At 33.6% G+C, this 12658-nt stretch overlaps 1 protein-coding gene across 6 annotated transcripts in view; it reads right to left on the bottom strand.

The window, feature by feature from the left end:
* The window catches only part of Pds5b (PDS5 cohesin associated factor B), a 112915-nt gene that overhangs the window by 38323 nt on the left and 61934 nt on the right, over positions 1–12658 (bottom strand). For all 6 annotated transcript variants that reach the window (XM_010623911.3, XM_010623908.3, XM_010623906.3 and 3 more), the window contains one exon: positions 1501–1624. In XM_010623911.3, the coding sequence (XP_010622213.1) occupies positions 1501–1624 (124 nt within the window). The remainder of the gene's footprint in view (positions 1–1500; positions 1625–12658) is intronic.

The raw sequence follows: 12658 nt of genomic DNA, 5'->3' as shown, positions 1-12658 counted from the left end.
ATATATATTTAAATGAATTTACTTCTTGCTACCCTAATGACTTCTTTCAATACTTTCACTGCATGTTTAAGTGCCAGTTTGTTTTTAATATTGTAAATATAAATATGAAAGCAGCCCGATGCAGTGGCGTATGCCTGTAATCTCAGCATTTGGGAGGCTGAGAAAGCAAGACCCTGAGAGTTCAAGGCCAGCATGGGCTACAGTTAGTTCAAGGCCAGCCTGAACAACATAGTGACACCCTGTCTGAAGAACAAAACCAACAAAATAAGACAAAACAAAAACATAGATAATTTTAAAATTAGTTGATTATGACACATTTGATAATTTTCCACAATAAGTTAATGACATCAACTCTGAAAGAACAAAATTAATGGCCAGGCCAAAACTAATAGAATAATGGCAAACTAAAACAAGGCCAGATATCTCTAAGAAACTTTTTCTCAAAAAGCTAATAAACCATGTTATAGTAACCAGAATACAATTGGGGTACTTGTAAAGGTAAAATAAAGTAACAGATAAAGTATCAAAATGAAAATCAAAGTACCTTAAAAATTCAAGTTCTGATATCAATATTATTCTAATCATCATCATCAATAGAATAAAGAAAAAGCTGATTAATCAAGAAAAACAAATCATTTCATATATGTAGGACTACAGAAAATACTTCTATCTCCGAATGCATTACTAATATAAATTATTCACATCTACAGCAAAGATGCTGCTGTTTAAGAGGAAGAAAGCTATTTTATTCCTTGTGAGGTCTTTAACACATGAAAATATGACAAAACTAGCATAAAGGTTTCTAAAACAAAGTATGAGACAAAATTATTTACACTACTTAGCTTCAGTATGATTTCCAAATTGCCTTCAAAGTTCCTGAACTAAAATTTTAAATTAGGACTTTGTAGTTTTCCTGTCTAGCTTTTATTAGCACAAAAACAAAACAAAACAAACTTAAAGGTAATTTTTAGTTATGTAGGTTACAATAAAACTGAAATGCTTGGGTAAAAGTTACTCAAAGTGAAGAGAAAATAATATGAAATATATATTGGAAAGACACAGTACTATACCCAGCATATAATTATGTCAGTCACAAATTATGAACTAACTCACTTCATCTTACCAAACAGTACTGATTTTAAAAACCATACACTTCAGTAGTGTTTCAAAATTAAAATTTTTTGAACCTGTAAATTGATAATCATGTTACCAACTACCATACTATTATTTTGTATGAAATTATCTTTCAATTAAAAAGTCTCCAAAAAGAAATATATGAAGCAATGTCAAAAAGTATGCCATATTTGATTTCTGAATTTGAATTAGCATTAAACATTTCAACAGATATTTTCACATTTTAACTACTTGTCAATGTTGATTTTACTGATTCAAATTCTGAAAATATACAAAATAATGCATCACCAAACATGAATATTCTGCAAAATCACCAATGTATATTTTTTAATGATGACATATGAACTTTTTAAAAATTCTCATTACCTCAAATATCTGTGCAAACTGGGTCTCTTTACTAGAAAATATTGCATGAATACAATGAATGGCGTATTTGGCTTGACGAGGGGGTCCTTTTTTAGATTTGTGATGTAAAACAGGAAGCAAGGCTCTACAAAGAAAAATAGAAGAAAATCAATAAACCAAAAGAACCAATATGATTTTTGCTACATCCTTTAATGTTTATTTAGTTTTTTTAGAACAAAAAAGTCACCTATACCTACTCAATCTTATTTTATCAATGTCTCTCATTTTATTTAATATCTATATTAAAAATATAATTTAAATATAACTACTTTGTTTTTAATTTTTATATAACAGTCACAAATAAGGCTGGTGGATCCACTCCTCCTAATGGCTTTTTTTTTTTTAATGTTCAATGTTAACAATCATAGCTAAGCTTCTACACACATATCACTATTCTAGGACCTAAACTACTGCTTCTTTCTCAAGACTCTGCCTCTTCCAATTCTTCTTTTACTTTGTCCCAGAACAACCTTCATATAGAAAAATCTGATTCACCAATACTTATTAAGCAGTAGTACTATTAAAATATTATTAAGCAGCACTATTAGTCCCAAATCCCTGCCTTCCTGTCACCTGTATTTCAGGACCATATTGGTAACATATAAATTAGTAAAAATATGTATTATATCATATTGTGACAGCCACTATAGACAAAAAGAAAGGAGGTGAGGAATTAAAAAACCAGGAAGGGAGTGAAAGTGTTAGAATTTTAAACAGAAGCTCTCTCTGATAAAAGAACACTTGGCACAGAGTTCTGTGGAAGTAAAAAGTAAATCATGTAGCTACTTGGAAAAACATTTATGCATCCTATCATTCTACCACTTGAAACCTTACAATGAATACTGAATAAAGCAGAAGCTCTTACCTCAACTATTAATGAAACATTTCACAGCAAAAGTAATCTTCTTTATTGCCCAATAACAACCCATTACTCCAGTACTAAGAATGCAGAAGTAATTTATCACACCAAGAATAATTTTATAACAGTTACCCTGACATATAAAAAGCCCCCTAAAAATGACCCTGAAAAGATGAGTAATACAGAAAAATGGACCAGACATAAAGTGATAGTTATTCAAAAGACGATAATTGCCTTGAAATTATGTGTAAAAAAATGTGTGCTTTCACCTTTAAAAAACAACTGTGTAGCCAGGCATGGTGGCACACACCTGTAATCTCAGCACTCAAGAGGCTGAGGCAGGAGGATCGCTGTGAGTTTGAGACCAGCCTGGGCTACATAATGAGTTCAGGTCAGTCTCAATTACATAGTGAGACCCTGTCTCAAAAAAAAAAAAAAAAAAAAACTGTGTACTGCAAACAGGTACTGATAAAAATTTTTGAAAGAAAAAAAAACAAGCAAAACTGCAAGAGGATTTCTGTTTCAGATTATAATATTGTAATAGACTGGGTTTATTCTAACTTAACTAAAAGCAAGATAAATATATTAAAGGTTTCAGATATTAGACAATAGGCAGCAATATTCTGATAACTAAACAATAAGAAAAAAGCTAAAGAGCCTTTTATCTGCCCCAGCTTATAGCATGTAGTTTCCAAGCTACAGTAAAGTAACCCAAACAGCCTGAACTGAGAGAGACATAGACAAAAGTTTAGCGAAGGCAAGACAGATCTGATTTATAGGGCAGATTAGCAAAGATCAGGGAGTTATAAAGAAAGAAAGACAATTAGAGCTCTAGTAATTCAGGAGTATATAGGAGTTCTAGCTAGAAAAATGATCTGTTTCATGCATGAGAAAAACATTAAACAGGAAAAGGATACCAAAATACTGGACAGGAAATTCCCTCAACACACACAGTGCTGATAACTTATTTTTTCACCAGCCACAAAGAAAGAGTTTTATACAGAAACAAACCTAGAAATAGTACAAGGGATGAAATTTGCCAAGACTTCAAAAGATCTGTTATTAAAATGTGTGTGTTCCAAATGCTGAAGGCAGAGAAAAACGAAATCAAATAAAAGAGGACCACATGGAATCAATATGAAAAATGCAATATCTGAAATGAAAAATACATGGATGGGACTAACAGTAAATTATATACTGCAAAGAAAAAATCAGTTAGCTTGAAGATGCAGCAAAAGAAACAATCAAAATTAAGTGAGGAAGCCAGGGATTTAGCTCAGTGGTTCTGTTGCCGGCCTCACAAGCGCAAGGTCCTGAGTTCGATCCCTGGTTAAAAAAAAAAGAAAAATGAAAGAAAGAAAAGTTAAGATTAAGTGAGGAAAAAAGACTGTAAAAATATAAATAAAACAGAAGCCAGGCATGGTGGCACATACCTGTAATCTCGTCATTCTGGAAGGTCAAGGCAAGAGGATTGCAAATTTAAGGACAGCCTGAACAGCTCTCAGTGAGACTTTATCTCAAAACAAAAAGAGCTAGGGCTGGGCATGGTGGCACAAACCTGTAATCCCAGCACTTGGGAGGCTGAGGCAGGAGGATTGCTGTGAGTTCTAGAACAGCCTGGGCTACAAAGTGAGTTCTAGGTCAGTCTCAACTACATAGTAAGACCCTGATTTACAAAACAAAAAAACAAACCAAAACAAAAAAAGAGCTGGGAATATAGCTCAGTGTGAAGTCCCTAGGTTCAATCCACAGTAACTAAGTAAGAAGATTTGTGACCTTTAAGGCAGTATCAAGAAGCTAAAACAGCAGTACTATACTTACAGTCCCCCCAAAAATGAGGGAAGAAATAATAGAATTTTTTCCAAATCTGACAAAAACAAAGCCACAGATCCAAAATCTCAATAAATCTCCAACACAAAAAAGAAAATTATTCCATGGCTTATCAATTATTCACTGGATAAAAATCAGTAATAAACAGTATCTTTATGGTCAAAGTTAAGAAAAAGACATTAGCTATTCAAGAACAAAGATCAAAAGAACATTTTCCATCAGAAAACGTGCAATACAGAAAACAATGGAGTGGCCTCTTTTAGGTACTAAATGAAATGAACCATAAATCCTAGAATTTTGTTCCAAGCCAAAGTATCTTTCAAGAATGGGGGAAAAATAAAGCTTTTTTTTCAGATGAGGAAAAGCTGAGACAATTCCCTTGAAGAACACCACAAGAAATAAAGAGTTCTTCAGGAAGAAAGACAATACCAGACGATAAAACTGTGGCCAGACATCAAAGAACATTAGGAATGACAGAAATGGCAACTGTGTGTAAAAAAACTGATGTTATTAATTTTGGATACATTAAACTATCCAAACAAAACTATCAAAAATATACTGTAGAGTTTATAACATATATAGAAACAAAATACAGTCATACCTTCAGTATCTGTGGGAAAATGGTTCTAAACCAAAATGCAAGGATGCTATAAAATGGCATAGTATTTGCATATAACTCGCATACATGTACTTAATTCATTTGTTTTATAAGACAGGATCCCACTATGAAGTCCAGGCTAGTCTTGAACTCATTATGTATCCCAGGCTGGCCTTTAATTTGAAGTCCTCCTGCCTCAGCCTTCTGGAGTGCTAGAATTACAATCTGAGTCACCATAAGCAATTCTCATGCATTTTAAAACATCCCTATGTTTTTATAATAATATAATGTAAAACAGTTATTATATTGTATTATTCAGAAAAGAATGACAAGAAAAATGTTCTCATGTTCACTCTGGGTACAATTTTTAAAAATATTTTCAATGTACAGCTGGTTGAATCAATAGATGAAGAACTCAAAGATATGGAGGGCAGACATTATGAAAGCAAAAACATAAAAATATGGAGGGAGGAATGGGGGTATACGGCTATGAATTTTTTACAATAAACACTGCACAGTATAACTATTTGAATATAAATAAGCTTATAGAAAATAAAAATTATAATAATCCCCCAAAATGGAAAAAGAACACAAAAATAACAAAGTATCCAGATGATAGTATTAAAACACAACTATATCTATACATTAAATATAAATGGTTAATCCAACTGAAAAGACAGAAAGCAAAATCAAATTAAACAAAAATAAATAACAATAAAAAGATCTAACTAGGATAATTATAAGCCCCTCTGATTCCAACAATGCAGTGAAAGGCATTGATTTAACAGACTACATGTCTTCGTATTACAGTTCCTTAAGGGAATCATTAACATGGTATAAAAACTATAGTACTGCTCATTTGTGGAAGAGTAGCTGTAAATGCATATGACATGCACCAGCAATGGGGTACTTTTGTTCATGTGAAAATTTAGAGAATTAATTATTGATAAACTATTAGCCTAAGAAGAAAAACCATAGGCACAGATTACTTTTGTTTTAAATTTACTTTATAGAAGCTTATTTAGGAGCCAGGCATGGTGGCACACGCCTGTAATCCTAGCACTCAGGAGGCTGAGGCAGGAGGATCACTGCGAGTTCAAGACCAGCCTGGGCTACACAGTGAGTTCCAGAACAGTCTGAACTACACAGTGAGACCCTGTCTCAAAAAACCAAAAATAAATAAATAAACAAACAAATAATAGAAGCTTATTTAGGATCGGCAAGAAACACAAGTATACACAAGTGATATCAAGAATGTTACTGAAAATGATCTGAAATAATGGGAGCTGCTGTGCCCACAAAAAAAAAAAAAAAGCCAAATGCAGTATGTTTTGTGCACTCCACACAAATCAGTTCTTTACATATAAAATTCACAAATATAAATTTCCTTTAATGAAATAAATTTGATGACTGTGGAAATAAGTCTTGATTGGCATGAATATATTAATTCATATTTATATTTGGGCAGTAATTATTCCAATTTAAGCAACTAACTAGAGTCAGTCCATTTATATATTCTATCAATTTTATTAGTAAAAAGTGATTCCATCCCTTTGTACCATCAGAGGTACCAACAGCTGGATTGGACTGTCATGCATGTACTGCAGATGGTTCAAGGCAGTGGAAATATGTTAAGAAACAATAAAAGAAAAGTTATTCTGCTTTGTAGTATAACTTGAAGTCTGGGGTTATGATACCATCTGCTTTGCTTTTGTTGTTCAGAATTGCCCTGGCTATGGGGTCTCCTCTGGTTCCATATAAACTTTGAGTTGTTTTTTCTAGTTGGTATTATTAATTGGAACTCAAAAACAACAAATGCTTGTGAGGTTGTAAGGAAAAAAGGAATCATACACTGTGATGCAAGTGAGTACCTTCACTAAGAAAATAAATATGGAGATTCCTCAAAAACTAAAAATAAATTCCATTCGACCTAGCTAGACCTCTTCTGGGTACACCTTCCAGAAAAAGTTAAGTCATCAAATTACAGAGATATACGCAAACCCACATTTATAGCAGTACAATTCACAATAGCTGAATTACGAAAGCAGCATATATGCCCATCAACAGAATGGATAAAGAGAGTGTGATCTGTACACATAATGGAGCACTATTCAGCCACAACAAAGGATAAATTCCAGTCATTTACAGGAAAATAAGTGGATCTTGAGGCCATAATGCTAAGTGAAATAAATCAAATACAGAGCATTAAATATAGTATGCTTTCTCTAATATAAGAAACCCAAAATATTAAAAATTTAAGGAGCAAATTAAAAATAGATGGTAAGAAATAGGAAGGTAAACTGTGGAGATTAGAAGGGGATGTGGGGAAAGTGGGAGAAGAGAAGATGGAGGAAGGAGTGAAAATGAGTGGGATACCATTTCCCCAAAATAAATGTAATTATATATCACAAGCATATACTAATAAAAAGCATATGCTTTACACTAATACAAAAAAAAAAAAAAAAAGGAATGGTCACATACAAACAAGACTGCAAGCCAGGCATGTGGCATGTGCCTATAATTCCAGCATTCAAGAGGCTGAAGCAGGAGGATTACTGTGAGTTCAACGACAGTCTGAACTACATAGTGGGACCCTGTTTCAAAAAATATTTAAAAATGCAGAACATAATAAATAGAGTTAAAAAAAAAAAAACATATCTCCTAACAACACAACTTGCTGATGAGGCTGTGAGGAATCAATCAGTGCCTTAATACAATATATTAATATATAAGCACTATGGGTGGAAATGTAGTAAAATCTATTAAAATTATATAAGCATCTTTCTTCTCAAGAATCACTCCCAGAGGGGCTGGAGATTTAGCTCAGTAGTTCCAGCGCCTGCCTTACAAGCGCAAGGGCTGGAGTTCTACCCCCGGTACTTAAAAAAAAAAATCCCTTCCAAAGGTAACTATTAAAAATACAAAAGATAGCTGGCATAATGGTGCATGCCCATAACTATTCAGAAAGCTAAGGGAGAAGGAGCACAATTTTGAGCAAGCTTCGACTACACAGAGAAAAGAGACCTGGTCTCAAAAATAAAATATAAAAAAAAAAAAAAGAAAAACCAAAAAAGCATAAAAGACACATGCACAAAACAATTCACTGTACCAGGGCACCCAAATGTCCAAAAATAAGAAACTGGTTAAATCAACTATGATATATCTACAAAATAAATCAGGATTTCTCCATACAGTGGACTCGTAGGACTTAAAATCTCAATTCATTTGCAAGAGCTGGTTGTAACTCAAGTTGGTCCACTGAAGGCTCCAGCTCCTGTACAAAGCCTACAAAGTCTCTCTCCTGTATAAATGTAGATATCAGTATCCTTAAAAGAGACACTGGCCCAGGATTTCTCAATTAACCCCACACAGGAAAGGATGTTGTAACATTTCTTCCAGAACTCTTTAAGCATTAAATCTGTATCTGAAATCATCTGGAAGCACAAGCAGCTGGCATTAGGGTCATAACTCAAGATTCTGTTCGTAAGTTAAAACTAAATTTCCAGTCATAATCCAAGTTGTATGTCAGGCCAGTCATACCTCAAGGGTCCACTATATTTAAATGTAGAAATAACTCTCAGTATATGTGGTTAAAGTGAAAAAACCAGAGTATGTATATAGATTACATTATCATTTCCCTATCAAAAAGAAGATCAGGATACATGTAAGATACAGAGGTAGACGTGTATGGAAGAACAATTTTTATCTATAAAGAAGGAAAAAATAAGGTAGAGGAATGACAGAAGCCAGACTTCCTGGACTATTATCTTGCATTTTCTAAGGTTTTGATAACCATGGACTACTTCATAAAATTTAAAAATTAATTTTCAAAAGAGCAACTTCTTTAAATTAAAAATGAATTATACAGTGGCATACTCAAAAAAGAATTATTTCAAGTAACTTCAAAACACAGGAATTGTAGATCTGTAATGTGATATTCCATAAACACAAGTAGAACTACCTAAACAAGAAACAGCTATTTTTAGGAATCATACTGATGGTGCTACTACTGCTCTTCTGAATCTGCTATAGATGTAATATGGGGATACGGTGTTACCCTGTGTCACATCAGGACAAGAAAATGAGAAGCAGATGTTATTCTCAAAAAATTCATTTAAAAAAAATCTGTAGTCCTGAATCTGTAATAGAATATAAAACATAAACACATTATAACTTTCAAAATTCCTTTTATTAAGCTACAAATACTGAACTGTCCCACAATGATGTCACATGTATTAGCAATAGTACCAACAGGACTTAAACTCTCATTTCTTTTTGTTTTGGTTTTTTGAGACAGGGTCTCACTATGTAGTTGAGACTGACCTGGAACTCACTATGTAGCCCAGGCTGGTCTCAAACTCACAGCAATCCTCCTGCCTCAGCCTCCCAAGTGCTGGGATTACAGGCGTGTGCCCCACGCCCGGCAAACTCTCATTTCTTAATGCTATTCCCATTAAAAGGAATCAGGACTCTTGGAGAAATGACCAAAATGAAGTCTGGGGCAAAACAACATGGCCCTGAACCTTTTGTCATACCATATCTCAAAGGAATTACAAAGATTACTGGATTGTTCAGAAAGACTCAAGGCCAGAAAAGGCTCCCAGTGTTAAAAGGGACAATTTAGGCATTAATGATGGGACTACTAAAAATGTTTGAGTTGAAACACAAATATGTAAATCCTCGAGTTTATAATGCTTAAAAAAAAAACTCAATTTGTCACCTTTGGAAGACATCAGTGTATCTATTCTTTATTTTGAACACTATTTAACATGAAAGAATACATGCATTTATGTTGCCTTTCGTAAATAAATGCAACATTTGAGTACCAAAAATATAGATAAATTCCTCTATTAAGTATTCAGCCAACAAGTGAAGACAGATGACAGTTTATCATCATCACTGATTATCAATTATCAGTAGCTACAAACATCATTTTTAAAAAGCCAGGAGAATACATCAATCTAACAAAATAGTCCTCTCAAAAAATAAAAAAGGTTTAACTGGAATCTAATCAGCCTCTAGATTCAACCATAACTCTGAGAAAATAAAGAGAACTATTGAATTTTGTGTTAGAGATATAAATATACTCTTGTTGGGAGATGGGGTCTGGTTGGAGGCAGTTCGTTGAGGGTGTGACCTGGAAGGGTTTAATCTTGTCCCTGGCTCCTCTTTCCCTTCTCTGCTTCCTGGATATCATGGCATGACCTGCTTTCTTCCTGAAGTCCCCTCCACCGTGCGATTTCTGCCTTGAAGCTTATGAACCATGCAATGAATCCACTAAAACAGTGAGCCAAAATAAACCTCTCCTCTGTTAAGGTGACGCTGTGGGTTATTTTCTCAAAAACAAGAAAGTAACACAGTGACCTAGTTTTCTGATCGATTTATCTATCAATTTATTGATTAAATATTATACTCTTCATCTAACAGTCTAGGTTTGAAAATTTCTTGTATACTCTAATTCTTGGCCTTCGGACTTTTACTCCCTTAAAACTTTCTAAGTGGTTGGTAGTTATATACAAGAAAAGCTAGCTAGACATGGTGGCACACACCTGTAATCCCAGCACTTGGGAGGCCGAGGGAAGAGGATCACAGCAAATTTGACACCAGCCTGGACTACATTAGTGAGTTCAGGGCCAGCCTAAGCTACCCAGTGAGACCCTGTCTCAAAAAAAAAAAAAAAAATCTCTGCAGTTTTACACACTATCTTGACTATCCTGTTTCCAGTATTTTTTTCAGTTGATTCTCCTGGATTTTCAATGAAAAATGATGGTTTTGCTTCTTCCAACACCTGTGCCTCTTATTTTCTTACACCATTACATTGGCTAATTAAACAATGTTTAATAATGGCAGGGATGGTGTGGTTTCTCATCTTTTTTTCTGATTTTACTGAGAATGCTTCTACTGTTTTATTATATGATGCTGCCGATTGGTTTGAGAGATATTTACTGTTACAAAGGCATTTATTCCTATAAAGTTGAATTTAATTGGCAATATTCAGGTTTTTTATATTTACATCAGAAGCATTTTCAGCATCTATTGAAATGATCTATGGTGTCCTCTATACTTTTTACTCACATAATAAAATATAAATATGACTATTAGGCTTACTAATACCAACTTTCTTTATATTCCTGGAATTACCCACATTTGCCACAATATATTCTTATTTTTCTATGGTAAATTATCTTTTGTGCCAACATTTCAATTATACAAGTATCACATATTCGGAAGAATTTTCTTAGCTTTCTTTTGGGGAAATAACTCTTACAAGGTTTTACCATTTATATTATAGCTATCCTGGCTTTTAAAACCAGTACTTTTAAATCCCATTTTTTGAACAATTAAAATTCTTGGTTTCTTATAGATTTTAACTGAAATATCTCCCTCCAGACCTAACTTTTACTGGTGTTTTCATGAGAGGGAATTATAATTACAGCCGATTAGGTTTTATTTTCCCTCCCAAATTTATTTGTATCATCTTTTTAAAAAAAGTTTTTAAATATATTTGTGCAGGCTCATCTAAAAAATACTCAAGTATACTTATGCAAAAGATATATAAACAAGAAGAAGACAAAAGTCAGACTTAAAGGCATAAGGGAAATTAAATTCTAGGGGTGAAAGGGATATAAATGGGTAGAGTGATGTCACAATATAAAGGGGTACACATTTCTCAAACTTTGTATACTTAATAATACTTTCATTTGCCCTTATTTATATAAAAATTGGGCTGGCTAGGGGATTCTTTAGTTACATTCCTTTTTCCAGTAAAATTTACAGCTGTTCAATCAATCAACTTCAGAAAATTTACATGGCTGACAAGTCAACCTCATTTTGTACTGCACATGATGTTTTTTCTTGATCTCCATGAAATTTCTATGATTTCTGAAAATTCAAATTCTTCAGTATACTTCGCTAAAATATGAGTTTTGATCTACAGATTTTTCATTCATTCCAAATGGTTATTGTATATGTGCTTATGAAGCCAGCAATATTTTAATGTTTTCATTTCCCATTATTCTTGTCTTCTCCTGAGAAATTAGTTTTTCATTATCTGCAATTCACTCTCTTTAACTGCCTTCCAATTGCTTGATCACTTCTCCACATTCTCTGCAAATTCATCTTGCCTAAATTTTAGTTTGATTCCATCTTCTATACTGCTTATTCTGCTCCTTGCTACTTACAATGAATTATATTCTATAAAGCAAATACGTTTCTGCTCTTCTTTAGTTCCTTTATACATTATTATTATTTTTATATACCCTCCCACACCCACAGGACATTTATTGCTTAACGTTCTTGGCAGTTTAGAGCAACTAAGATTTTTCGTGGGCCGGGGATTTAGCTCAGTGGTTCCAGTGCCTGCCTCGTAAGCGCAAGGACCCAAGTTTAATCCCCAGTACCCCACCAGCAAAAAGTTTTTTTCCTAGAAAAATTCAATTTTCTAAATAGCACTTATCAACTTCCTTTTTTTTTTGTTTTTTTTTTTTTGAGACAGGGTCTCACTATGTAATTGAGACTGACCTGAACTCACTATGTAGCCCAGGCTGGTCTCAAACTCAAGTGATCCTCCTGCCTCAGCCTCTGGAGTGCTGGGATTACAGGCATGCGCCACCACGCCCAGGCTACCAATTATCTTTTTAAAGTATTTACACATGTTAATTTGCTCATTTGCAATGTTTTTTTTTTCTTATACTCCATTTCTTATATTCTTCAAATAAAAATTATCTGGCTATGTCATTTAAACAAAAGTATAGGTAGTATCTCCCTGAATACTAAACATTAAACATTTCTTTTAAAAAATTAATATTAAAGGTCCCAACTCAGGCCATAGT

This window comes from Fukomys damarensis, unplaced genomic scaffold, assembly GCF_012274545.1.
Source record: "Fukomys damarensis isolate Sample0158 unplaced genomic scaffold, DMR_v1.0_HiC HiC_scaffold_38, whole genome shotgun sequence".
Lineage (NCBI taxonomy): Eukaryota > Metazoa > Chordata > Mammalia > Rodentia > Bathyergidae > Fukomys > Fukomys damarensis.
This window is presented reverse-complemented; position numbering and strand designations above follow the sequence as displayed.